This window comes from Oncorhynchus nerka, linkage group LG18, assembly GCF_034236695.1.
Source record: "Oncorhynchus nerka isolate Pitt River linkage group LG18, Oner_Uvic_2.0, whole genome shotgun sequence".
NCBI lineage: Eukaryota > Metazoa > Chordata > Actinopteri > Salmoniformes > Salmonidae > Oncorhynchus > Oncorhynchus nerka.
In genome coordinates, this window is record NC_088413.1 from 58313702 (window position 1) to 58339458 (window position 25757).

The 25757-nt window shown below is 41.6% G+C and overlaps 3 protein-coding genes across 5 annotated transcripts in view; 1 reads left to right on the forward strand and 2 right to left on the reverse strand.

Annotated features, from left to right (window-relative positions):
- Positions 1-2419: 2419 nt before the first annotated feature.
- npc2.1 (NPC intracellular cholesterol transporter 2, tandem duplicate 1) lies at positions 2420-4723 on the reverse strand. Its single transcript, XM_029688170.2, has 5 exons — positions 4617-4723; positions 3908-4007; positions 3595-3702; positions 3339-3511; positions 2420-3131 (listed from the first exon to the last, which is right to left on the reverse strand). The coding sequence occupies exons 2-5, from the start codon at positions 3990-3992 to the stop codon at positions 3045-3047; spliced, it is 453 nt and encodes a 150-aa protein (XP_029544030.1). The 5' UTR covers positions 3993-4007; positions 4617-4723; the 3' UTR covers positions 2420-3044.
- Positions 4724-4833: 110 nt separating this feature from the next.
- LOC115146222 (iron-sulfur cluster assembly 2 homolog, mitochondrial) lies at positions 4834-6846 on the forward strand. 2 transcript variants are annotated; one of them, XM_029688167.2, is made up of 4 exons: positions 4834-4945; positions 5508-5688; positions 5903-6018; positions 6230-6846. In XM_029688167.2, exons 1-4 carry the CDS (start codon positions 4866-4868, stop codon positions 6402-6404), a joined length of 552 nt encoding a protein of 183 aa, XP_029544027.1. In that variant the 5' UTR covers positions 4834-4865; the 3' UTR covers positions 6405-6846. The 2 variants fall into 2 exon arrangements, with proteins under 2 accessions (XP_029544027.1, XP_029544028.1); XM_029688168.2 differs by having other exon boundaries at positions 4836-4945; positions 5508-5682.
- eml5 (EMAP like 5) overlaps positions 6604-25757 on the reverse strand; it is a 76754-nt gene continuing 57600 nt past the window's right edge. For both annotated transcript variants that reach the window (XM_029688165.2, XM_029688164.2), the window contains 28 exons: positions 25332-25437; positions 24814-24907; positions 21194-21294; positions 20901-21094; positions 20509-20620; positions 20198-20325; positions 19276-19417; positions 19002-19154; positions 18241-18372; positions 16759-16847; positions 16249-16425; positions 15918-16119; positions 15630-15756; positions 14499-14577; positions 14007-14136; positions 13681-13779; positions 13224-13244; positions 12479-12652; positions 12140-12348; positions 11594-11751; positions 11291-11405; positions 11001-11189; positions 10647-10819; positions 10347-10509; positions 10112-10215; positions 9401-9554; positions 8768-8868; positions 6604-8570 (listed from right to left, as the gene is read on the reverse strand). In XM_029688165.2, coding sequence (XP_029544025.1) covers positions 8534-8570; positions 8768-8868; positions 9401-9554; positions 10112-10215; positions 10347-10509; positions 10647-10819; positions 11001-11189; positions 11291-11405; positions 11594-11751; positions 12140-12348; positions 12479-12652; positions 13224-13244; positions 13681-13779; positions 14007-14136; positions 14499-14577; positions 15630-15756; positions 15918-16119; positions 16249-16425; positions 16759-16847; positions 18241-18372; positions 19002-19154; positions 19276-19417; positions 20198-20325; positions 20509-20620; positions 20901-21094; positions 21194-21294; positions 24814-24907; positions 25332-25437 — 3663 coding nt within the window. In that variant the 3' untranslated portion in view covers positions 6604-8533. The remainder of the gene's footprint in view (positions 8571-8767; positions 8869-9400; positions 9555-10111; positions 10216-10346; positions 10510-10646; positions 10820-11000; positions 11190-11290; positions 11406-11593; positions 11752-12139; positions 12349-12478; positions 12653-13223; positions 13245-13680; positions 13780-14006; positions 14137-14498; positions 14578-15629; positions 15757-15917; positions 16120-16248; positions 16426-16758; positions 16848-18240; positions 18373-19001; positions 19155-19275; positions 19418-20197; positions 20326-20508; positions 20621-20900; positions 21095-21193; positions 21295-24813; positions 24908-25331; positions 25438-25757) is intronic.

Consider the following 25757-nt stretch of genomic DNA (forward strand, 5'->3'; position numbering starts at 1 on the left):
CAGCTCTGGTTCTGCGCCCACACAGGCTCGTGCTGTGGAGGAGATCTTCGTGGGCTATACTCAGCCTTGTCTCAGGGTAGTATGTTGGTGGTCTGTTGATATCCCTCTAGTGGTGTGGGGGCTGTGCTTTGGCACAGTGGGCGGGGTTATATCCTGCCTGGTTAGCCCTGTCCAGGGGTATCGTCAGACAGGGCCACAGTGTCCCCCGACCCACCCCTGTCTCAGTCTCCAGTATCTATGCTGCATTAGTTTATGTCCCGGGGGCTAGGGTCAGTCTGTTATATCTGGTGTAATTGCCCTGTCTTATCTTGTGTCCTGTGTGAATTTAAGTATATACGGCAACAAACATTGGCAAATAAATTAATACTGAATATAAAGCGTTATGTTTGGGACAAATCGAACAACACATCACTGAGTACCAGTTCATATGTTCAAGCATGGTGGTGGCTGCATCATGTTATGGGTATGCGTGTTATCGGCAAGGACTAGGGATTATTATTTTTCTTAAATAAAAAAATGAATACAGCTAAGCACAGGCAGGCAAAATCGTAGAAGAAAACCTGCTTCAGTGTTCTTTCCAACAGACACTGAGAGAGGAATTCACCTTTCAGCAGGACAATAATCTAAAACACAAGGCCAAATCTACACAAGTTGCATCAAGACGGCATTGAATATTCGAGTGGCCTAGTTAGTTTTAACTTGAAAATGGCTTTCTAGCAATAATCAACAACCAACCAGACAGAGAGCTTGAAGAATTTTTAAAATAACTAGATGGTAATTTTCCGTGAACAAAAATTTGTGGCTAGCCTACTGCACTTTTATACACTATCCTACTAGAATACCACAGTATATGCAAACTGTATTAATAGAGTACAGAAGACAAGGAGGCGTTGTTGAAGTACAGTATATGTCAACTGTAATAAGTGTACGACAAGGTAGCATTGTTTAAAATAAATTAAAATCTTTAATTGTATACTGAGGGGGGAAGGTAGTGATTGGTAGTAGTTATTACTGTTCTGATTTCAGATTTGAATATCAGAGAAGTAGACCAAGGTGCCATGCCGTTTATGTTATCTATGACGCGTTGTTTGGAAAAGTGATGTGACAAAAGTCACAATGTTTACTCATTATCTCATGCTTAGAATGTGCTCCCCCATTGTTTTAATTAGAAAGTTCTGAAAAGTTCCATGGTGGGAAGTTAGCTAAATGAGTTGATGTGGTTACTAAAACTGCTATACCTTGTTATTGGTAGTAGATATGTTCTTATTTCCAGATTTGAAAAGCAGAGAAGTAGACCAAATTTTTTGGGTGTAGCAGTGGTAAGGATTCATTCTATGATTCTGAAAAGAAAGCCCTGCTGTTAGGATAGCTTTATGTAGGCCCTAACAGTTTGTGGGCACCGTTTGTCACTGTTATAGTGCAACTAATGTATCATTTAGTGTTGTGTAGTGGGTTTTCTGGCATGCATCTAAAAATGTTTTGGGGAGTTTGCTCCACCAAGATTGACATGCTAAAATCGCCACTGATGTTAGCTAATCCTTCCCCTAATCATAACCCTTTTAGCTAACCATTCCCTTAACCTTAATCCTTTAACCTAACTCCTAACCTTAACTAGTGTTAACGTTATCATTAGCCAACTAGCCACCTTTCACAACAACAAATTGGAATTCCTAACATATTGTATGAATTGCAATTAACATATTGTATGAAATGGATGATGGACATCCACCAATTAATACATACCATACGAAATATAAAATGTAGTGTATCGGATTTACGTACAGGATAATCTGAAAGGCGCTGAGATCAGGTTGGTTCCCCAATCAAAATTTACATTTGGTTTATAATTTTACAGCAAGAAATGCTTAATTCAAAATGTGGAAAAAGTCAAGAGGGGTGTGAATACTTTCTGAAAGCAGTGTACACACACACACACACACATACTGCTGCTTCTGTGCTTTATTTTTTTACTCTTGTTGTCTATCCTGATGCCAAGTCAGTTTACTCTGCCTTTATGTAAATATCTACCTCAAATATCTTGAACCCCGGCCTATTGATCTTGTACTCCCTGTATATAGCTTCATTCTGGTGTATTTTATTCCTTGTGTTACTATTTAACTCTGCATCGCTGGGAAAGGCTTGTAAGCAGGCATTTCACAGTAAAGTCTACCCCTGTTGTAGTCGGTGCATGTTCAGTGTTTCTTTTGAAGATATTTTTTAAAGGAATAGTTTCACAAAATTAAAAACGAGAGTTCAGTTCAAGTAAGATGAATCACTAATCACATGAAATAATCATCTTCAGAAATGAGCTTTACAATGATGGTGAGAACTTGGAGAAATGTTGAGTTTATGTGGGTTAAAATCTTCCCATAAGTCACAGATGGTACACAGAGGGTACACAGAGGGACATGACAAATGCTGAATTGTCACTTTAGCAAGTCTTTATTCATATTAAAAGTCAGATTTATTGAATTTTCATTATAGTTTATTTTCAAATGGCACTTAATTTATAACAGGCTTTCACAAATCAACATTGGTGCACAATTTCTACTTAAAATATATAAAGGGATGCAAAAGGTAGCCAGGTAGCCTAGTGGTTAGAGACTTGTGCCAGTAACCAAAAGGTTGCTAGTTTGAATCCCTCAGCCAGCAAGGTGAAAAAAACTCAGGAGGAGTTTGGATATGCAAAAAAACACATTTCCAATTCACACATGCGTATAATACACACATGTACATGTATGGAATTGTAAAAATATAAGCACCCACAGTTATGAGGTACTCATTTGGTGGAATGACCCACTTATGCAGTTATGAGTAAACAGTCAGCCACAACATTTCAAAATGCCTGTATGGGAAGTTAAGTTTTAAAACGACTGAAAAAGCTACAGTATACATTTAAAACCTACAGAATCAATACTTAGAAATCAGAATTCTTAAATTATAGAATAATTCATGAAATGTGTATGTGGGTTATTCTCAGTTTAAGCAGTTCACATTAGAATCCCTTTTTAAAAATTCCCTTCAGGTGGTACTGCAGACAAATCTCAGCTTACGATCTGGACTGGGAACTTTATGCAGAACAAGTCTTTGCCAGTGTCATCTCTCAGCTCCCATTCAACAACCAGCTTGATCTAGAAATTAAGACAAATTGAGATTTTGTCCAGTATTGGAGACATTGGATCAGTCATGCACACAAAAGCTTCCCTTTTAATCAACATCTTTGAGGCTACCTTTTTATACTTTAAGGTCACATTGAGGAAATGAAAAGAGGAACATCTTGTTTTCAGCATTCTCAAGAGCATTAAAATGGTGTGTTCAATTATTTCAGGCATACTTACAGAGGGGTACTCAGACTTCACAGGAAGCTGAGTCACATAGTGATAGCTCTGTGCCTTTTGAATGGGGCACTCGATCCCAGACTTGCAGCCATCTTCAATGGGGATGGGGAATGGGATGGGAACGCCAGCAATCACACCGTGGACAATTGCTTTACTCGTCTGGCTCTCAACCGCTAAACAAAACAGGCACAGGAGGGATTAACAAAAATGGCACATTTACTTTGAATGAACAAACATCTGTTGATGATATACTTACCACTGTCGAATGTCACATTGACAGCATAGGCCTGTCCTTTATGGAGCTCACATGGTTGTTTAGGACAAGGTTGGATGTCAACAATCACCACTTTACCAACATCAGAGCCTGGAGAGAACAGAAGACAGATTCCATTGTCACTCATTCTAGTAATGAAACCAAGCCAAAGATTCACACCTTGTAAAATCTGTAATTTTGGTACACTACCCTTGTAACTAATAGGTTATACATCATCACCTGACAAGATTATCAAACCAGTCAGTAAATTAAATACGTTTTCATCAAAGTGCCAAGACCTCGAATCAAAACTTACCACAATCTGCAAATTTCACAGGTTCTGCGCAGGTGAGAGCAATAAGGGAGAACAGAACAATGATGGAAGCAGCATGAAAATCCATAACTGCAATCTGGCCCTGAAAGATGTTAGAGAAGGATTCTTACCGCTGCCGTTTCAAAAACTTGAATGACTACAAGTTAGGAAAGCACCGAGACCAGAGCCATATATAGCCATACAGACCGTCTCAACCAGCAAATTCAGTGAGCAAAAGTATTCTCAGTTCATTCAATCATATGATTCGTGTGACTAATACTAGATGTCTACTTAACTAGCTAACTCCTCCCAGGAAAAACAGCCCGGATTAGTACATTGTGTAGTCCAGAGGGAGGATTAAGCAGGATTAATGAGTTAACCAATTTACTTTGATAAACAACCAGAAATAACTATTCATTTTCTGGTCTATTAAGAAAGCAACGTTTAGATATGCGTTTTTGGTTGTTGAGTCAATTAGAGCGTGCCCATTATTATGCTAATCTTCCTAAAAAAATTGTTTTATTTCAGAATATTTGGCAAAATTAGTTGGTTTAAATCATTGATCTTGCTTTTTAGTGTTATTGTGACGTCTACAGTAACAAATAAACATTCACTAGCTAACTACCTTTCCATCTTCGTTTGGTGAATATACACTGATATAATATTTAGTGAAAATATATATATTAGGCGAACAAAACTTTTAGATACAGACCTCTCTTCTATGCTTCAGGTGCAGGCTCACAGACACTCCTTACTTCCTTGTCACGAGAAAATGACGTGTATTTACGGTGGTGGAATATTGAATGTTCGCTGACTGACATGGAAAGTAACGAATCAGATGTTTTATATATTGCAAGAGTAGGCGATTCTTATGACGTATTAAGACAGGCGTTTTCCTAACCAATCGTTTTGCGTCTCTTGATCTGACACAGCAGTTTCCATTGGGGGCGGCTTTCGTAGAATGTTATGGAAGATGTTTTTCGTACTACGGCGAGGAGCAATGTTGAGTGCAACAAAGACAATGTCATGGACCCTTGCTAGGTATACAATGGGTATTGGAATATAAAGGAATTGCTTAAGAGGGCATATAAACAACTTAATGATATCGACAAGACCACCGTCTTCATATTGCAAAGAAGAACAGCGTAGCTAGCTAACGTTAACTATTAGCTTTACATTGGCTTTCACTGTGGGGTCAAGCATAATTTACGTCAGCTAGTTGAATAGAATTTTGATTGCTGTTTATTTTTTTTTTGTCATATCTAATCAGACAAATTTGTTGGACTTAGTCAACACTCTATGTATATTGCTGTAACGTTAATTACAATTGGTTCTATTCAGCTGCCATGAATCGCTGAGCCTTTACATGACCCATTCCTTACACCCAAGTAGTAGTAGCCAGTAACGTTACCTGTCAGTGTAAAGTTAGGCCTTATGAATCAATATTGTAGGCATAGAGTTGCATTACTTTGTTATTAACTGGTTAACATGAACTAGTTTATTCGTTTTTATTTGAATGAAGAAATTGTAAGTGTGAACGTGATGTGAATGTCTTGAGGCTCTTTGGTGTTCTGTTTTGACCCGGCTTTTTTTTTTCTTTCAGGGCCTCATTTCCCCTTCTCACCAATGTGGGCCAACCAATATTGCTGAGATGTCCACAAAGTTCTCAACCTCTCTACACAAGTCTCTCACGCTTGAGCAGCAAATCAGCCCAGGAGAAAACGGCAGAGTCCAGTCCAGTTGAAGAGAAAGTATACCTCAGTGCATCATGTGTTAAGGTTAGGGTAATTATTCACACAAAGTATATATTGTACTCTATAAACAGTATAATGTAACTTCTTATTTAAATCCATCCCCATATGTGTGGGCTATTAAGCTCTAGTGTCTTTCTCTGAGCACTCCTTCTTTCATCAACAGTGGTGGATGATCAAGGGATACTTGGATACTCCACATGTCAAGTACTGACCTAATTACCCTTTTCTCTGTCTGTGTCTTTAGAGGCTAAGAGAGATCATGGATAAGGGACAGTACCTGAGAATACAGGTGGAAGGGGGAGGCTGCTCTGGGTTCCAGTACAAGTTTGTCATTGACAGTACCAGGAACGAGGAGGACAGGTAATTGTCATTGATTAATCTGTCGCTCTGTTGTCATTCAAGAGTCAACTCGTTATTGATGAACTGAATGAATGGCATGCAGCAGTAAGACAATTATTTGTAGTAACACAATCATTGTTATCTGACCATATCTGTTTATCTCTTTGTCCTCGATCCCTTCCAACACCCTTTTTTATCCATTCTAAACTCTTTCTCCCCCTCTCTCTCTCAGGGTGTTTGAGCAAGGAGGGGTAGGGGTCATTGTGGACCAAGACAGCCTGGAGTTTGTGAAAGGCTCTACACTGGACTATACTCAGGAGCTGATTCGCTCCTCCTTCCAGATGCTGAAAAACCCTCAGGCAGACCACGGCTGCTCATGCGGAACCTCCTTCTCAGTCAAGTTATGAGACTCTGGGTCTGAGACATGCAGCTTTCAACCCCTCCATCCCTCACTAAGTCATAATGTAGGCATTTTATTTGAAATTATATATTCAGAAACCGGGTGTTCACAGGTTAATAAGTTATTCCACAATTCACAGATGATCCTCATAACAACTCTGCAACTAACAACATTTAAAGAATGCTGTAGCCTATTTTTTGGGAAAGTATGCTTGGTTACAAATTTAACAAAGTGGATGAGAATCAGATGTGCTGGATGTATTTACAAATTGATGGATTGGTTTTCAGTGTTCTGTTTCACTACGATATTAAAAAAGATGTTATATTGGTTATATATTTATACTGAATGAAGATTATGCTTTGGAGTAGTTTGAATGTAAAAGACTGCATCCCATAAAGAATGTAGGTCATGTATCTATGAATAAAACTGTCAAAATGACAGCAAATGTATTTGTCTTGGAATCAAATTAATACAGTTAAATTTAGGTCATGATGTATTTACCAAGTAAATTGGGAGCTTTCTGATTACATCATAATGATGAAAGAGCAGCTACTGTGGGAAATGTGGCCAGTCACAGATCGGTACCAACTATCATAAGGCATTACCATTTCAAAATAGTTTTGGAACATCAAAATGTTAGTGAATGATTAGTGAATTTCTCATTCTTAATAGGTGTGTCCAGTGTAGACGGGCTATCATGTCAACATAGTTTGATTATCAAGCTCATCAAACCCTCAAATTCACATAGCTTAGATCGCTGGGTGTATGCAAATAGGATTGATATAGGTTGTTGATTGAGTTAGTACCCCATGCCTGATAAAGAACTTATGTTGTCAATCTTTTAGTTTTTTATTAAAATTTGATTTAAGAAAGATTTCACAAAAATATACAAAACAATATCTTTACAAATTATATTTACATTGATGTAATGTAAATCAAAATATGCAGTAATCACATTTAATCAATTTAACAGAATTATCATAAAATGAGGGAAAACATTTTGCATCTTTCATATTTTCTATTTACTCAGTTACATTCCAGTTGAGCAATATCATATATGGTTACGAGAAACATAAACCTATATCCTTGTAAAAATAGCCACTCCCTTTTAAACGTATATCAATATGTATGCTCTTAATAATGTTACGCCATAGCAGCACACTGAAAAGTGATCAAAAGGAGAAATGCAACAGTGCATTGAAACATTTTCAGCTTTTTTCCTTTGTTTTTTTGAGAAATTTGGTTGGACAGGGAATCGGGGATTGTCTTTTGATAAGCCATGCATTCCCATTACACACATACACAAAACCTCAAACAACTATACACACACATTGTATGTTATGGAGGGTTACTGCACAAGCTAAAAGATCACTACATTTGAATCAATATGGTCACACACTTCTGGGGGTTTGAGGTTCAACCAGTGGACAACACGGTCAAATACACAAACCATCAGGGTAACACAGTGACCAGGTCGGGTGTACAGTGCATAGTATGCTTTGGCATGCTGACATCCAGAACATAACTGCGGATGTTACATTCATGAGGAAGGCCACAGGAGTTTAAATAATTTGTAAAAATAATTAAGAAAACAAGAACTTGTATTAGTCAAAAGAAAAAACAAATAAATTATATAAAACAAACATCAAACCACTCCAAACCTCATCAGTCACTCAGAAGGAGATTAAGGCTAAATTAGTTTGCTGCAAGTTTTAAAAATGGCATTTTCATCAGTCACACTAACTCCTGCCAACTGGCAAAACTGCCATTTAGAACATTGACACAAATACTCATACTAAAAGTAAATAATCATCACCATCAAAATCATGTGCAGGTGATATGAAAGGAAGTTTTACAACTGTGATGTGATGTTTTGGAGGGATATTTTGCAACGGTAGTGGTATGATGTCTTCCACCTCGTGGAAGAACAATCAGGGCTTATGCTGTAGTGTAAATGAGGCTCACACGGATGCCCCGAGTGTTGAGGCAATGAGTCCTGTTTACTAGATGTGTAGTTATCCCACAGCGGAGTAGAACGGTTTCTTCTCTCTGAATAGGCATGCTGGGAAAAGCCCATGCAGACCCCTGGACTGGACACAGTGGTGGATGGATGATGTGTCACTCCAGGTGTGCCTCTCAGTGAGGGGTATGGATGCACCTCCAGACAAATAGGCTGCAGAGGACACAGAAAAGGGAGAGGAAAGACATTTATGAACAGTCAGCGGTGTAACACTAAGGCATTTCATACAATATTCAAATGTTTATTTAATTGTCAATTGCTACAATGAACTTAAAACACCACTAATGACAATGTTGCAAAATGGAGACAGTTTCAGAGGAATACTGTACTGATAGAAAGTGGAGTTCTACCTTCTATCGTCCCCACCAGCACTAATGACGAAGCGATCCCCACTTGTGAAGCGAATATTAGTCAAGTGGGCTGAGTGGCCCAGAAAGCGTTTGTGTTTGGCCTGCAGAGAACAATATGTGTGTTATTAAAATGGCTTCCTCAAAATAACTGTAGCTGAGCATAATTTAGACAGATAATAGATGCATAGGTTAGTTGGAACTGTAGTTACAGTATATCATGATGGTCAATAACATACACACCAACATTACAGAGACACATGAATGGTACATATGAAACCACAAACATAAGCCTGAATCACATTAGTGAAAGTTCACCAATAAAATAAATATCTCCATTCATGTCAATGCTGAATGCTACCATAAGTCAAAGTGAATATGTAGGCTACTGTACAATATGATACAATTCGTGAGTCATATTTAACATGCTATAATCAATCCAACAAGTATTAGCAGTTATAAACAATTAACAGTATTTCATTTTTGTAAGTGACGTATATAAATAGAGCTCACTATTCTATGGCAGCAACGTATGAATTTATAGTTTTCTTGGATTGATGAGGCACAGATATCAAACAGAATTCAATATTCACACAGAGACACAGATCAGCATCATAGAACACAGATTATACTTACAAACTTTTCTGGACATGGAAAGTCAAACAGCTTTACCATTCCAAAGTCATCGCCTGTGACGATGTTCAGGCCAGAGTGGGAAACACAGGCACAGGTGACATCTGCTTTGTCAGTGTTACGGGACCAGATCCCCACAACCTCATCCCCCAGGACACTTGCCAGACAGTGAGACATCACATGTTAGTTAGACAGGAAGTAACTCCAATGATCATGTGGTGCTTTGACTTTGTGTAACCTAGGGGTTCCCCAATTTTTGTTGAGTTCAGGCAATAATTTTGTATGATCTTCTGTGTAGAAAATAACATTATAATTAATTATGTTATTCCCCCCTCCCCCCCAGTCTGAGTCCTATGCGGCTTGTGGGCATTGTAGAGGGACACGTGTGTTTCTGAGAGTTGTATCTTTCCGTGATGGGGTAATAATATTTTGTAGCTTAAACCGTTCAAAAGATAGAGCCACATTTGTGGGACGAAAAGAGAAACTGCTTTGTTTACTGACGTAACCCTGGTTCTAAGAACCAAGTGCGATTTTTAAAATGTAATTTCAGAGTTTCTCTTGTGACCCCATTTTCAAATCAGGCGACCCCACTTGGGGTCGTGGCCCCCAGTTTGGGAAACACTAGGGTAACCCTTGTGTCCCCAGTACTGATTTCATATGGCCCTGTCAGTAGTGAGATTACTATGGAGACCCCAACATAAAACACACACTCACCTTGTCCATGTGGCCCAGGTTATCCTGTCTATGACTGACTGCTCTGTGACATGCTTTCCAGATGGCACCTCGTACACCAGCCGCTTGTAAGCACCAGTCGATATCTGTTGGAGTAATAATAAATAATAGTCAAATAATACATTAAAACATGATCATTGTGAGTCTTGATTTCATATTGGAGAGTTAATATGCATTTACACAAACAATCATAGATACACAGATCTCGTGCCTCTACCTGAACATAGCAGCTGTCTGCAGAGAAGTCCATCTGCATGACAAAGCTGGGGATGTCCCTGCAGCAGTTAATACGGTTGAGTTGTGGTCCAAGCGTCAGGTCGTAGAAGTCAACCGCACTCTCACTGGAGCCCACTGCCAAATAGCGTGAATCTGGACTGAACCTGAGGAAGAAACAGGTTCAGTTCAAAATGTGTCCTCTGAGACTTATTACAACAAAGAGAAGAACACTCAGTACACTCATGAAGGATGAGTTTCCCCCATAAAAGGCTCTGGGTGATTTTGGGAGGGATTCCCCCACCTGATATCTTGGATGGGAGAGCGGCGGTCCCTCTTCTTGCCCCAGATCTTGAGTGAGGTGACCAGCAGGATAATGAACTCTCCATTCTTCATGCCAATGGCCACCATGTCCCCCTCAGGGCTGTAGGCCACCGTACGAGCTGGGTGTCCCAGGTTCACCTTGTTTAGCATCTTCTGTTACCCCAAAAAAGATTCAACATAGAGAAAGTCAACACACAAGGTTCTTCTAGTGTCTCACATACAACACATTAGCAGAATCAAGTACAATACATCCGTAAGAAAGATTCCATCAAATTAAGTTAGCTCTTTATAAACTGAGACTAGCTGGCTAAGTCATAGTAAAGGGGCTCCTGACCTTCTCTGGGATGTCCCACAGCCTCACAGTGCCATCCTCTGCAGCAGAAAGGAACACGTCCCGTGTGGGATGGGTGCCAACGCCCCAGATCGGACCATCCATGTGGCCGTTCACCAGGATGTTGCACGCTGCATTCTTTTCCCCCACCTCAATGATCTCAGCGTTCCGTGTTCCTACTAGAATTTTACCCTAGAACAGCAACAAGGGAAATGTGGATGAGGAATACAAATATAGACTTGCATGGCTCATTAGCCTATTCTTTATACCCACTGGATGGTGGAATGTCCCACCTTTACTCTGCATACGGAGCGCACACAGTCTATGATCTGTCCCGTCTCCAGGCGAAAGGCTCTGCAGCGCTTCAGCTCCTGGTCCCACAGCTTCAGAGCACCTCCTTCCTTTGACCTGTAGGGGGCACCAAACACAACACTGTTGCTGTATACTGAAATCTGAGTTTCCATTCAAGTTTCATACTCTCAGTCCTCTATATGTTTATGTAGAAAACTTTGATGAATTAATCCAAGTCAGTTCATTGATTTCACATGACTAACAGCAGTGGTAGCTGGTACAGTGAGGAGAGGAGCAATACTTACGGTCTTTCCTTGCCACCCGTAACGATGAGGCCATCTCTTAGTGTGGTGTACATGGTGAATACAGGCCCTGTGTGGGCTTTAGCCACTACTCTCACTAGAATGTGCTCCTTCCACACACACACATCCCCACTAATGGTACCTGTAAATGTCAAGTTATTCTGAAAAAAAAAAAAAACCTGCACTAATCTTGTGACCTAAAAGAGCAGAGGAGCATTGCACAGACAATCAATCAGTATAAGAATCAATTAAATTGCATCGTTAACCCTATTCAATAGGCTTTATACATATAATTACAACATGTATCATATCTGTACACTGTTGTCATACCATTGAAATGAAAGGTAGATAATATTTTTTTTTTAAGTTTTCAACATTAATTCAAGTTAACATTCATAAGATTATACATAAAATAAAGTATAAGTACATCTTAACAATAAGTACAATGCCAAATACATTCTAAGTATACATGTTCCATAGGGAAACTGCAAATGTAGTAACTGTACTGTCCGATTGGGTAGTAACATAGAGAGTGGGGAATGGACTTACAGCTCCAAATGCTACAGAGAGCATGGTCTGCATGCGGGCGTCCTCTATGGAACTCATCACACCCTTCTTGCACAGCAGAGCCCGGCCCGCGAGCGTCCAGAACCTCACATGTTTTATCCCAACAGAAACAAACTGGGTGTCCGAGTCCGGACGGAACTCTGCCACAAAGATCCGTTGAGTGTGACCTGACCGGCTGGCCACTTTGGCACCTTGAAAATAATGGTGCATTGATATAAGCTCTGTAGGGGACCTATCTCCCTGTATTCATTGCAGCTGGGCACTAACAGGTGCACCGTGATAAGGTGAAAAACCTGTAATGAGTTGGTGTGAGGTATTTACCTTCTTGCCACTTCCAGATGGTAATGGTATGTTCTGGGTCCAGACCCACAGAGAGCAGCAGCTTCCCAGTGGCACTGAAGCTGACTGAGCAGACACCCCGGGAGTGGAAACAGCGCAGCACAGACAGCGTCTGCTTGTTCATGGCATCCCACACATGGATGGAGGGCGACGTGGCTGAGGGAGGGAACAACAGCAGTGTAGATTCAAGCTTCATGTATGCTGGATGAAAAGAGTCCAGAAACATTAGGCCCCAACTAAATCCACAAATGATGAAATTCAATGACTGTGACTTCTTTTAAATATGAGGTTTTTACATTTGTCGGACCATATGACATAAGTTATAATGGATATTGAATATCAATGGTACATTCATATTAAAAAACTTGTCTTGAAATGAGTACCAATGTAAGTGGGGGTCAAACAAGAGCTACAGGGCTACAAGCAACTGAAGCAATCAAGCAAGTTTGTGTGAGATGCACACCTGCCCTTCCCATCTAACCCACTAGGTCGCAGTCTACCAATATAACACACTGTGGATGTAGTAGAAGGTGAACTGGAAAGCTGTCAATCAATATTATCTATGAAGAAGAGAAAGCTATTCTCAATCTACCATAAGAAAACATCATCAAGGATCTTTTCAAAATTATATATATTTTTCCACTAGTGCACCAAAACACTCTCAGTCAGAACAACATCCTCTGCTGTCTGGCACAAACCAAAACTATTGAAATGGTGAAGTTCTTACCTGACATATCGCCAGTATCACCTGTATGGAACAAATGTAAAGATTCATTAAATAATAGGAAGATCAATGGCACTAGTAAAACTCTAAAACACTATTTTACACAGTCCAAGTGTTAATAAGAATATTGACAGAATACTGTATTGTAGTAGTTTTCCTCATAAAGAGCTAACATGTGCATGGGAATTGTACAAGGACCTCCCACATGCAGCTTTTGATTCACTCTTTAGAGACTGTTTACATAGCATGTGTTTTTGGTAGGTTTCTGTGGATTGCTAGGCACACAGCAAGCATGCATGATAATTACTCTTTTATTCAACTGTGTGGAGTTTGCAACTATGCAGGTAAGTTTCATCAGAGCACAGATAAGGGGGGGGGGGGGGTACAGTAATCCCCCAGTAGAACACACAGTTACAGCACATAGGGAAGAAAACATGAGGTCAACCTCTCACAAACATACCTACTTGGCCAGTTGCCACCACGTTGGGGAATTTGGGGTGTTGATTGATAGTCAGGCACAGAATGTCATCACTATGTTCTATATAGAAGCTTTGGCAGGCTGCAAGGAAACACATACACACAGGCACGCGCACGCAACCACGTGCACACGCCATGCACACACACACACAAATATGTGAATTGACATCCCTCGTAAGAACAGTAAAGGACAATCAACATGTTTAGGATTTCAAAGAACAGCATTAAGGCTCATTCAACAATACTGTAAAAACCCTCTTCAGATGAACACAACTCGGCTCATCCCTTCTCTACTCCAACCCCTCCCACCTGTGGTTAAGTTGAGGACGATACCGACAGAAGCTGTGTGGTAGATGATATCCGTCCCCTCATTCAGGTAGTGGACGTTGTTGCGGCAGTCATTGCCCCGGTAACCAAAAACCAGATCCAGCACCAGGTCCTGCAGAAGAGTTATGAAAGGGTCAGGATCAAAATCATCTCTATGACAACTGAGGGAGATGAGACCAATTTCTTTTTGAAGGTACAGCAGCGCATCAGGAGCATGTGCTTCCTCAAGATGTGATTATGGTTCAATTATGGTCCCTGAAGAGGATGTCTGGAGTGGACAAAGCAGAACACAGTTCTTGACTCTAAATTATTGCATTACCAAAACAATGACCAACCCATTTGCTGCATGACAAATACTAATGCTAAAATCGAATTTGATGAGATATGTGGGTTAATGTAGGTTGCATCAATAGCTAACATCCATAAAATAGGATTTGAATGGGTGTGTCTGTCCTAAGGTAACACCAGTCTCACCTCAATGGGCCGCTTCTTCTTGCCCACATTGTTGGTCTGCAGCTTCTCAGGCTGTGGCAGCGCCCTGCTAACAGGAGGTCTGAAACAGACAGCTAGAATAATAGGAGCTACTGTGTATGACCCCATCGACCCCTCAATCTTTCTCAAGTCAAAGATCCAAAATACAAGTCAAGACCTTAATGAATCATGTATTTGGAGAAGACGTTTCTTGAGCTATAAGTGCTCAATAAGTGAAATGTGGGTCTGAAATATTCAATCAGAAGAAGTGTCTTACCTTGACCCTCTTCCATGGCAGCAATAACAAAGACAAATGGAACATGAGAACAGGGGTTCTGACAGCACAACGTTCACAGCTGCCCCACCGACACAGAAGCATAACCCAACACTGACAAGGCAGCCACAGAGGACATAAAATACACCCCATTCAGCGCCACGGAGTATCTATAACAACCAGCACCTTTAGCATCTCTATGATAATCACTAACTGCCACCCACAGATGCTGCATGGGTTGTCAAGCCATAGTGTGAAGCAGACATACTTATTATTATAAACTCTTCCACACAGTTCACGAAACAGACAAATATTTCCAAAACCCAAGTAAAGACGTTCTGTACGGCTTATTTGGACCATAGTTTCTGTAAAAGACCATAGATTAACATGCTTTATCAATTGAGATTTGAGATATTTGTGCCTAGCAAGAGGTACATTTCCCTAAAGTAATGGGGATGTCTTGTGTAAAGTCTCTTACCTGACTACCCCCTGCCTTCAAGTAGAATGAAAGAGGAGAGCAGGACAGACAGAGACAGAGGGACAGCCATTGAAGAGAGAAGAAGAGAGAGGTGAGGTTATCCTCTAAGGGACAGTATGAATTTACGTAAAGGCAAAAAAAGAAACGTGATTGAGGGAATCTGGATTTACACAAATTAGGTTGGTGGACCCTTTGGTGTCACTTTGACATATTATGAGATTCCAATTGGATTTGCTTTCACTACACCTCGTTTCAGTTTAAACTGATTGTCTTAAATATTTTGTGTCCATCATGTGCCCAATAAAGAAAGCCTCAAATGGAAAATACATGAAAAAGAGATTTGAACCCGGGGGTGTCTCTCCACAGCCCTGTGGACTGTTACCTCTCGTCCACAGATGGCTCCTTCAGCTGCAAGTGGGGTTTGACCCCAGTCATGGGTCGCACGTTGGTGGATAAGGCCTTGATGGTGTAGTTAATCTCATTCTCCCTCGTCACATCACTGTCATAACCTGGCCAATGACAGAAAAGATAAAGATACTAGATCAGAACACATGCTGCCTTTTGTACCATCTATGAGAGGCTAAACATAATAAAATATTAGAGGGAGGCTATCTATATCAGTAGAAAGTGACTATATGATGACTTGTGTGTATTTGTGTGCATTTCTCACCCCCATCATCCTCGCTCTCGATGTCCGACTCTTCACTATCACAATGTCTGGCTTCCCTGTGCCCCTCGGCCTCGTGAGTCCAGATCATGAGGCATGTGTCACCCCCACCAACCGTCACCAGGAGACCATCGTCATGCGTCCACCGCACGTTAGTCACATGGGTGCTATGGGCCACATAGCGCTTGAACTTTGCATACTTTCCCTGTGGGCAGAAGTAACATTAAGTTAAAATAACATTGTTTTAACATTAGCATTAACATAACAGTGTAAATGTATTACATTCTAGTAAGGGCAATGAGAAGACATGAATAGCTAATTACAAGTGCCTTACCTTGACAGGATACCTGAATAGCTTGACGTATCCCAGATCATCCCCCGTTGCTAGCACGTTTCTGTTGTTGCTAAGGCAGGCAGTGGTCACCTCGGTAACCTCACTGACCACAGGCCAGATCCCCTCACAGGACGTCCCGAGAACACAGGTCCATGTGCTCCAGTCTATCTTCTCTACCTGAAGGAGAGGACCAGGAGAGAGGAGATGAAGGGTGGGAGGGTGGTGAGGTGGACAACAGTGGTTCCTATGAGATTTGACACCAGCCTGACCCCCCGTGCCTCAAAAGGTGTCTGAATGTCACACAGTATAAAGAGGCCCTAAAAACACTATCCACATTTCCATTGCCAGAATTAGAATGATGCTGGAGAAAAATGGGCTGTGTTAATGCTTGAGTGCCCTTACCACGCTGTCCTGTGACATCTCGGGGGGGAAAGTAGGCCAGCCCCACTATAGCCACGACAACGCCATGGGCCATGGCAGGCAGCAGTGTATGTGATGTGTTGTGCTTACCTCTGTAGCAGGAATGGTCTGCTTCTTTCCCCGTGGAGCTTCGAAAAATAACTGTTCTTTAGCACCAGTGTTCACTTGCAGTAGTTTTCCTGTGAATGAGAGAACACAGTTAAGACTGAATCTGATATTAAATTAACCCTTTTGTGGTTTATAGTAGGGTCGTTCCACAAAATGAGTGCCTTTTGCGTCCCTTTGATATTTTAAGTAGAAATTGTGCACAAATATAACATTTTAAAAGCCTGTTATATTAAATTAATTGCACTCATCAAGAATTCAATCAATCACATTTTTATATGAATAAAGGCTTGCTACTGTGCCAAAATTCAGCATTTTGACTTGTCCCTCCGCCAACCCTGTGTCACTTCTAGGACGATTTAAACCCACTTTATCCAAAAACGTCTCCAAGTTTTCACCATCATTGTAAAGCCCTCATTATTTTGTTATCTTAAACTGATTATTCATTTCATGTGATTAGTAATTCATTTTCGTCTGTCCCTCATTTTAAGATCAACCCTATTACTTGAACGGAACTCTCATTTTAATATGGTGAAACTATTCATTTAAAAAAATGTTTCCAAAGAAATATTTAACATCTAATAGTCAAATCATAATGTAATAGCAGGTGAGCTGAATCTACTCTTTCTGGCCATTATCTGTCCCCTGGGCACAGACTTCAGTTCAACATCTAGTTTTGATTTACATTTGGTTGAGTTGTCAACTAACTTGAATTCAACATGAGATCAACAAAAAATGAAATGTCACCATGTCATCGGATTAAGGTTCAAAGTTGGGTAAAAAAAAAAAAATGAAATGTACTTAAGGCTTTTCACAAATCCAATCAGTTTTCCACGTAGTTTCAACATCATTTTGCCCAAAGGGTGGTGTTTTGTGCTGGAAAACTGAGCGGATCGAGCGTTGCTCTTCAACTCTGTTACCCATAGATAGAAAGGCTAGAAATATTTTAGCAATTACATTTCTTTGGGGACGCTTGCATTCAGTTGCCACTCCCTGTTGCACACAACAAGCTTCCATTCCTCCTCTCATGAGGGGATTTATAGCTGATTTAAGATTAAATCATCAACCCTCCTAAGGTCAACCCCATTACTTTATTTGGCACTTGATAGGCACTTAATATAGCCCTTTTTTTATTTAACCTCTTCAGATGGAAAAACTTGTTTTTTTTTACGAGGTTGAACATGTGCTCTTTATGTTAGAAAGCTCAAATGAGGTGAAATCAAAAGATTTTACACCTCAAAAGGCACTGTATCGGTGGAACCACCCAGTAGCATTATCATTCAGTTATCATACTTGGAATAACAAAAACGACTATTCCTTTACCTAGAGGTTTAAAATGGATGTCCACACATTGTGAATGAGCCAACGATAAGAATAGCCTGAAATACAATGGCATTGGTCCAGGTCAACTGTCACCTGCAAAGGTCACTGCCACAATCAGTGTAGTTGTTAGACGAACATGTTTACCTCTCTTGTCCCAGTCCAGATGGGTGATGTAGTTGAGGGACCCCTTGCACACCCCCACCCTCTTGCTGCTCATCACATTATAGATGTCCACAAAGCTGTCAACCGACGCCACCGCCAGGTACTTCCCTGCACCTGTGTAAACACAGCAGCCATGTTTCAAAAGGGTTTCCTTTTCTGTTGTTACAAGTCTGTCAGGCCTTCTGGTCAGCAGCCAAGATAACAACACACATTAAATCAACTCTGACAACAAACAGTACTCCATATTTATAGTATGTATATGGCCGTCACAATTCTTTAGAATAATAAAACTACTATCTGCCAACACATTGAACAGTGTATACGAGTGCAGACGTCTATATTGTATAGAGAAGCAATTAGAAGCACTATCAGTTATGTGTTGGGGAACTGGATCCTTAGCATTGCAGATTAAGGTTAACTGGCCATGAGATAGAGAGTTTAGTTTCTAGCTCTCACTTTATCCTCCCCCACTACTCTCTTCCCACTCAGACAGACTGTGTCTCTCCCTGCCTGGCCTTGTTACATACATCAGTGTATTTGGGTCAAGCCTGCAGCAATACCTCTTCTCACAGCAGGGGGAAAATATGAATACCTGGCCATATCTCATGTACTTTTTCTCTTTCTTTTTAAGAAAAAGTCATTTTTTACACTTTGTCTTTCTTTCTTCAGGAAAGAATATGGAGGGAATTTGTAGGGCTGGAGGGATGAGTGGAGGGAGGGATGGAGGGAGGACAATGTCTGACCTGGTGAGAAGCGTATGTCTGAGATGATATCCTTGCGGTGGTGGAAGGACACTAGGTCCTCCAGGGTGTCTGCGTTGACGATGAGGAAGCTTCCGTCGTTCAGGCCCACTGCCAGGGCCTTGCCCTCAGGGGAGAAGCAGCAGCAGCGCCCTCCTATGGAGGAGGTCAGTTAGTACCTCAGAGAATGCACCTAATGACTATAAGAATGCACCACAGAAAGGGAAAAAAGGAAGTGAATGAATGTAGCATAGACCTTTCTATTTGAGTGACTCACCTTTCTTGAGCTTGCGTACAGCCAGCATACAGTGGCTGGGGGACAGGTCCCATATGCGCAGGGTTTTGTCATCGCTGACAGTGGCACAGAGAGGGAGATGGGGATGAGTGGCCAGGCCCCATACCTCACCCTCCATGTGACCCTGTGGACCCATCAAATAGACAATACCATTCACTCAGTGCAACTCAATTCAATCTAATCAAGGTACGACAGAGAGGGGTTAGGAACCACATTTGATATCTTCTAACATAAAATATTTGATACACATAGCACCCATGTAAAATAAATACACGGACTACATGTCTAGCACAGTGTAGCATTTTGCGAACACGCATCCACATATTTGTTCTGAGAATTCTTAAGTGCACAATGAAAATCAATGGAGGAGCCAGGCAGACAGAAGCCTCAGAGCTCATTCCATATGTTTCTGTTGCTCGGCTTCACCCATAAGAAATGCTCATTTGCTCTAGAGCATTTCACAAGAAAATCAATAACATTAGCTCTGGGTTTCCTATGGGTCAAATGAGGCCTGGGGAGATAGTAGAAGCACTTGTCTTTGCAAAATTAATTTACAAAATTAAAAGACTGCAGGGCTCATTCATCAGTATTATAAACAGTTTATGCAACGTTACTCCAGGTACTGTACAGTATAACATAGTTCTACAATGGTTTCCAGTGAAGAGACAGTTCCCCTCACTGCCAGTCTCTCAGTACAACCTTCAACCCAAAATAATGTGCCCCCAGCTGACACCTTCATTACTGACACCTCATTGGCTCCCACCTAACCAAGCTACAAAAACCAGGCTGCCACATCCCTGCCAGCCTCAGTTAAGCACAGCTGGTGCCTGTCGTGTGTGCTGTTCATTGTGACAGATTGTTGACTTTATAATGACACTGTATGTAACACTCTGTATCCGCTCACCTGGACCAGCAAGGTGATGGGTCCACTCTTATCCACCTCCAGAATCTCTCCGTTCTTTGTACCCACCAGTATATAACCATGACCAAGTGATATGGCACGTATGGAAGGGTTGTCCTCCAACAGTAACCCTACAGAGTGAATTATAGGATAAGGACTTTCATTTAACCAGGGGCAGAGGAAGCAATCTTCATTAAAGCTAAATGGATTGAGTGTTTAAATGGATTTCCACTGAATGATTCCTTTGGCGTTGGAGCTATGAGCCCAGTATGTAACGTGATTGGCTTCACGGCAGTGACAGGGTGACCTTTTACCTTTGGAGCCTGGAGCGAGGACTGCTCTCTTGATGGCGTACGTCTTGAGGCATCTCTCAAAGGTGTCATCCCACAGAGCCACTATGCCGTCCTTCCCTCCTGTCACAAATCCCTACAGAGTGGGACATAATGAGAGAACAGGAGATAGATTAGAATATCTCTTCTTTAATCACTCACATAGCATCATTGTATAACACTGACATCTGAAAGAATACAATCCTACTCTATTCATTGACAATACTACACCATCAGAATAGTAATGGCAAAAACAAAGAGAGAAACAGCGAGAGGGGAAGAAAGAAAGAGAGACACAGAGACAGAGAGTGAGGTGTCATCTCTATTTCACATTTCAAATGGCCAGTGTTTAAACCCCTTCCTTTCCCTTCCAGTACCTTCTCCAGGGCGTGCATACTGAAGACTGGGCCATCATGGGCTTTGACTGTCTTTACCAGGAACATGTCTCTCCAGATACAGATGTCTCCTGTGCACGTCCCTGAGAACACCATCTCCTCTGTCCAGCCATACACAGCACACATCATTGTCTCGGTCTTCCCCATATTGCCCTTACGCCCGATCAGACCACCACCTGAAAGAGAGGTTGTGTCATTAACTCACATGACAACACATCACATCATTCTTTGAGACATTGCTGAGTCAACTTTTGTTTAACTTTGCGGTCTCTTACCTGCTTTATGCCAGAACTTCATATGCTTTACCCCTGCTGTGATGAGCTTGTCTGAACAGTATGGATTCATTTTTATGACAAAAATCTTATCCTTGCTTCCCCTAAAAAATTATTGAAAACATTGCATTAATTCCATTGCACAAAAATACATGGATCTGAAATAGAAGTGGAATAAACTTAGAAGACAGTTAGTGTACAGGGAATCATATTACACCCAAAGCGTCTGCACAGTTTGGCTGCCTCCCTCCCATATGACCAATAAGGATCAGTGGCCTTTCCTGTCTGATCCAATGGAGCGTAGTGCACACTGGGCTGGGTCCCTAATCACTGGCCTTTCCTGTCTGATCCAATGGAGCGTAGTGCACACTGGGCTGGGTCCCTAATCACTGGCCTTTCCGGTCTGATCCAATGGAGCGTAGTGCACACTGGGCTGGGTCCCTAATCACTGGCCTTTCCTGTCTGATCCAATGGAGCGTAGTGCACACTGGGCTGGGTCCCTAATCACTGGCCTTTCCGGTCTGATCCAATGGAGCGTAGTGCACACTGGGCTGGGTCCCTAATCACCGGCCTTTCCTGTCTAATCCAATGGAGTGTAGTGCACACTGGGCCGGGTCCCTAATCACTGGCCTTTCCTGTCTGATCCAATGGAGCGTAGTGCACTCTGGGCTGGGTCCCTAATTACTGGCCTTTGTGCTGCTGCATCACTATATGGAGCTCACTGAGGCCAGAGCAGAACTGATACCTACTTCATCTCTCTATCCCTTTCAAGCTTTCTCACATTCCTTCTCTCACTTCCATCCCTCTCCCCCTCTCCCACTATTTTCCCTCCCCGTCTCCTATCGGTTTCCTCCCCCGCTCATCTTTCTTCCTCCCCCGCTCATCTCCATCTTTCTCTCCTGCCCCCTCTCCCTATCTCTGCCTCACCATGCTCCTCTCCCAGCTGAGGACTAGGCAGTGCAGTGCACAAGGCAGGCTCTGTCAGGCCCCATTTCCCTCTGCCCGCCTCACTGCACTGCCCACCAGGGACTGCAAAGGAGATTAGTGCAGCTCCAAGCTGTCTCTGAGCTGCCACGGGAGCACAGTACACAACAGCTACAGCACGCAGGCAGGACATGAGCAAGCCTCCACTGCTCTAACTAGCCTGATGGAATTCCAAAGGACTATTTTACCGCTATGAATATCAAGTGCAAAGCCATAGAGAAATAAGACCAGCATTGGGGGAAATCAGAGTGTCTATATAGATACTAGACAACCATATTTGAATTCCTGGATATTTGCTAGTTTGAATTGCCATTAGATTTTACATAATTTTATTTTTTTAAATGGCCACTTTTCATTTGAGATTATACTCACAGTGAATGTAGCCTAAACCCAGGTTGAGATGGATGGACCAGAGATCTGCACCAGACATACACTTAATCATTCAGCTGTGAGTTGGCAGGGCCAAGTGTTCTCTATTCAGAAAGGAACCGCTTTAAGAGTCTTCAGGGTGGTTCCCCTCCCTCCTCTCTTCACGAGAACTATATCAATGTTGCCCTCATATATAAATGTCCACATTTAAAGTGGAGGTGCTCAAGCTGTCTAGGGAATTAAAGGGAATGTTTTGATCAGGAGCAATGAAGTACTTGTTGTTATTCTCTTGGCTCCGGAGCTTGTACAATGGCCAAGGGATGGTTGTGATGCTGGACATTGCATGACTGGACATGTATCTTTGTGAATCATTGTGGGGGTGGATAACTGTTTTATGCTGCAGGAACTACTGACCGGATCATAGCTTGTGGACAAAGACCTCTCATTTACTTGAATAATACCAAACTGAATCTGGACCAAAACTAGTATTATTAGGTCACTCTACAGTAACAGTCAAACGTTTGGACACACCAACTCGTTCAAGGGTTTTTCTTCATTTTTACTATTTTCTACATTGTAGAATAGTGAAGACATCAAAACTATGAAATAACACATGTGGAATCACTTAGTAATCAAAAACGTTTAAACAAATCAAAATATATTTTATATTTGGGATACTTCAAAGTAGCCACCCTTTGCCTTGATGACAGCTCTGCACACTCTTGGCATTCTCTCAACCAGCTTCATGAGGTAGTCACCTGGAATGCATTTCAATTAACAGGTGTGCCTTCTTAAAAGTTAATTTGTGGAATTTCTTTCCTTCTTAATGCATTTGAGCCAATCAGTTGTGTTGTGACAAGGTAGGGGTGGTATACAGAATATAGCCCTATTTGGTAAAAGACAAAGTCCATGTTATGGCAAGAACAGCTCAAATAAGCAAAAAGAAACAGTCCATCATTACTTTAAGACATGAATGTCAGTCGATTTGGAAAATTTCAAGAACTTTGAACGTTTCTTCAAGTGCAGTCGCAAAAACCATTGAGCGCTATGATGAAACTGGCTCTCATGAGGACCGCCGCAGGAATGGAAGACCCAGAGTTACCTCTGCTGCAGAGGATAAGTTCATTAGAGTTACCAGCCTCAGAAACTACAGCCCAAATAAACGCCTCAGAGTTCAAGTAACAGACACATCTCAACATCAACTGTTCAGAGGAGACTGCGTGAATCAGGCCTTCATGGTTGAATTGCTGCAAATAAACCACTACTAAAGGACACAAATAATAAGAAGAGACTTGCTTCGGCCAAGAAACTCGAGCAATGGACATTAGACCAGTGGAAATCTGTTCTTTGGTCTGATGAGTCCAAATGTTTGATTTTTGGTTCCAACCGCCATGTCTTTGTGAGACGCAGAGTAGGTGAACGGATGATCTCCACATGTGTGGTTCCCGCCGTGAAGCATGGAGGAGGAGGTGTGATGGTGTGGGGGTGTTTTGCTGGTGACACTGTCAGTGATTTATTTAGAATTCAAGGCACACTTACCCAGCATGGCTAATGCAGCATTTTGCAGCGATACACCATCCCATCTGGTTTGCGCTTAGTGAGACTATAATTTGTTTTCAACAATACAATGACCCAATACACCTCCAGACTATTTGACCAAGAAAGAGAGTGATGGAGTGCAGCATCAGATGACCTGGCCTCCACAATCACCCGACTTCAACCCATTTGAGTTGGTTTGGGATGAGTTGGACCGCAGAGTGAAGGAAAAGCAGCCAGCAAGTGCTCAGAATATGTGGGAACTCCTTTAAGATGGTTGGAAAAGCATTCCAGGTGAAGCTCGTTGAGAGAATGCCAAAAGTCTGCAAAGCTGCCATCAAGGCAAAGGGTGGCTACTTTGAATAATCTAAAATCTAAAATATATTTTGATTTGTTTAACACTTTGTTGGTTACCTCATGATTCCATGTGCTATTTTATAATTTTGATATTTTCACTATTATTCTACAATGTAGAAAATAGTCAAAATAAACAAAAACCCTTGAATGAGTCGGTGTGTCCAAACATTTGACTGTTACTGTATATATATCATGAGCTAACTCACTGAGAAACATTTTCTAGTCTTGTTTTTCATCAGTAAGTGGAGCGTTCCTGAAGAATGTCAACCCTTAGGACTTATCTTGACTTTTGATGTCTCTAGTCTGCCTATTGAGGAGACTGCTGAGATCTGAATGGATCATCTGAGATGCCATAACAGCTACTGTACTGTACTAACCTGATGGCTGAGAGCTTCTCCCCCTTCCTCCAGTCCCAAAGGACAATGGTGTGGTTGTCATCCAGCCCGACCGAGGCCAGTCGCTTGCCATCCGCTGAGGAAGAACAACAAAACACAACCTCAATCAATTCAAAGTTCACACAGAGAGCCTCTCTATTTACTCTTGTTTTGTGAGGAACAATAAACTAGCCTGGTATAGGTTTGATCCATGGCAGGTAATGGCAGCTACGCCTCTGTCTGTGGCCAATTATCAGGAGAGAGATGAGAGCCTTTGCCTTGATGCTGCCAGCCTGCCACAGTACACAGACTATCTCCATAAAAGGGTTGTTCAGCGCCATGCTTCTAAATTGGAACACATTTCAACTCGCCCATTTCCTGTGTGAAGGAAGAGTTATTTTTCTCCATGGCTGACTGAGAATGTCAGGCTAGGTTAAAGCAATTATGAGTTGTTGTGTTCAATGTGTTACACTATCTGGAGAGTGTATGGAAAGCATCTGTAAACAGCCCTGGTGTACTACCTGAGAAGTCTAGGGCACACACTCCCAGCTGGTGGAATCCTTTCAACACAGACATGGGTTTCAGCATCTCTGTGTCCCATATATGGATGGAAGAGTCTCGCCCCACCTGGACAGACAGAAGAAACAATTAGCTTCCATGCATCCACAGCAACTTACACACCCACACAGGGCAATGCAACAGTTCCAGGTCAGTGTTAGCAGTAGGACATTATCTTTAGTTACTTTGCACCATAAGCATATACAGAAGACCCTCCAGCTCCCAAAGGCATCTTTAGAGGTCAGCCTCTATACACTTTAGGCCCTAGCTACTCTATCCCAGTCTCTGAATATATATAACAAAATGTAATCTTCCACCTAAAAGGGGAAAAAAGTATATACAATATACACACACACTACACTACCGTTCAAAAGTATGGGGTCAAATTG

Excerpts from the sequence above, each read along its gene's own strand:
- LOC115146222 (XM_029688167.2), top strand. The coding sequence starts at position 4,866 with ATGTTATGGAAGATGTTTTTCGTACTACGGCGAGGAGCAATGTTGAGT. Across the intron at positions 5,689-5,902 it reads CATCATGTGTTAAGGTTAGG|AGGCTAAGAGAGATCATGGA; the intron begins GTAATTATTCAC and ends CTGTGTCTTTAG. Across the intron at positions 6,019-6,229 it reads ACCAGGAACGAGGAGGACAG|GGTGTTTGAGCAAGGAGGGG; the intron begins GTAATTGTCATT and ends TCTCTCTCTCAG.
- npc2.1 (XM_029688170.2), bottom strand. The coding sequence starts at position 3,992 with ATGGATTTTCATGCTGCTTCCATCATTGTTCTGTTCTCCCTTATTGCT. Across the intron at positions 3,703-3,907 it reads TGTGAAATTTGCAGATTGTG|GCTCTGATGTTGGTAAAGTG; the intron begins GTAAGTTTTGAT and ends TGTTCTCTCCAG. Across the intron at positions 3,132-3,338 it reads TGAAGTCTGAGTACCCCTCT|ATCAAGCTGGTTGTTGAATG; the intron begins GTAAGTATGCCT and ends CTTAATTTCTAG.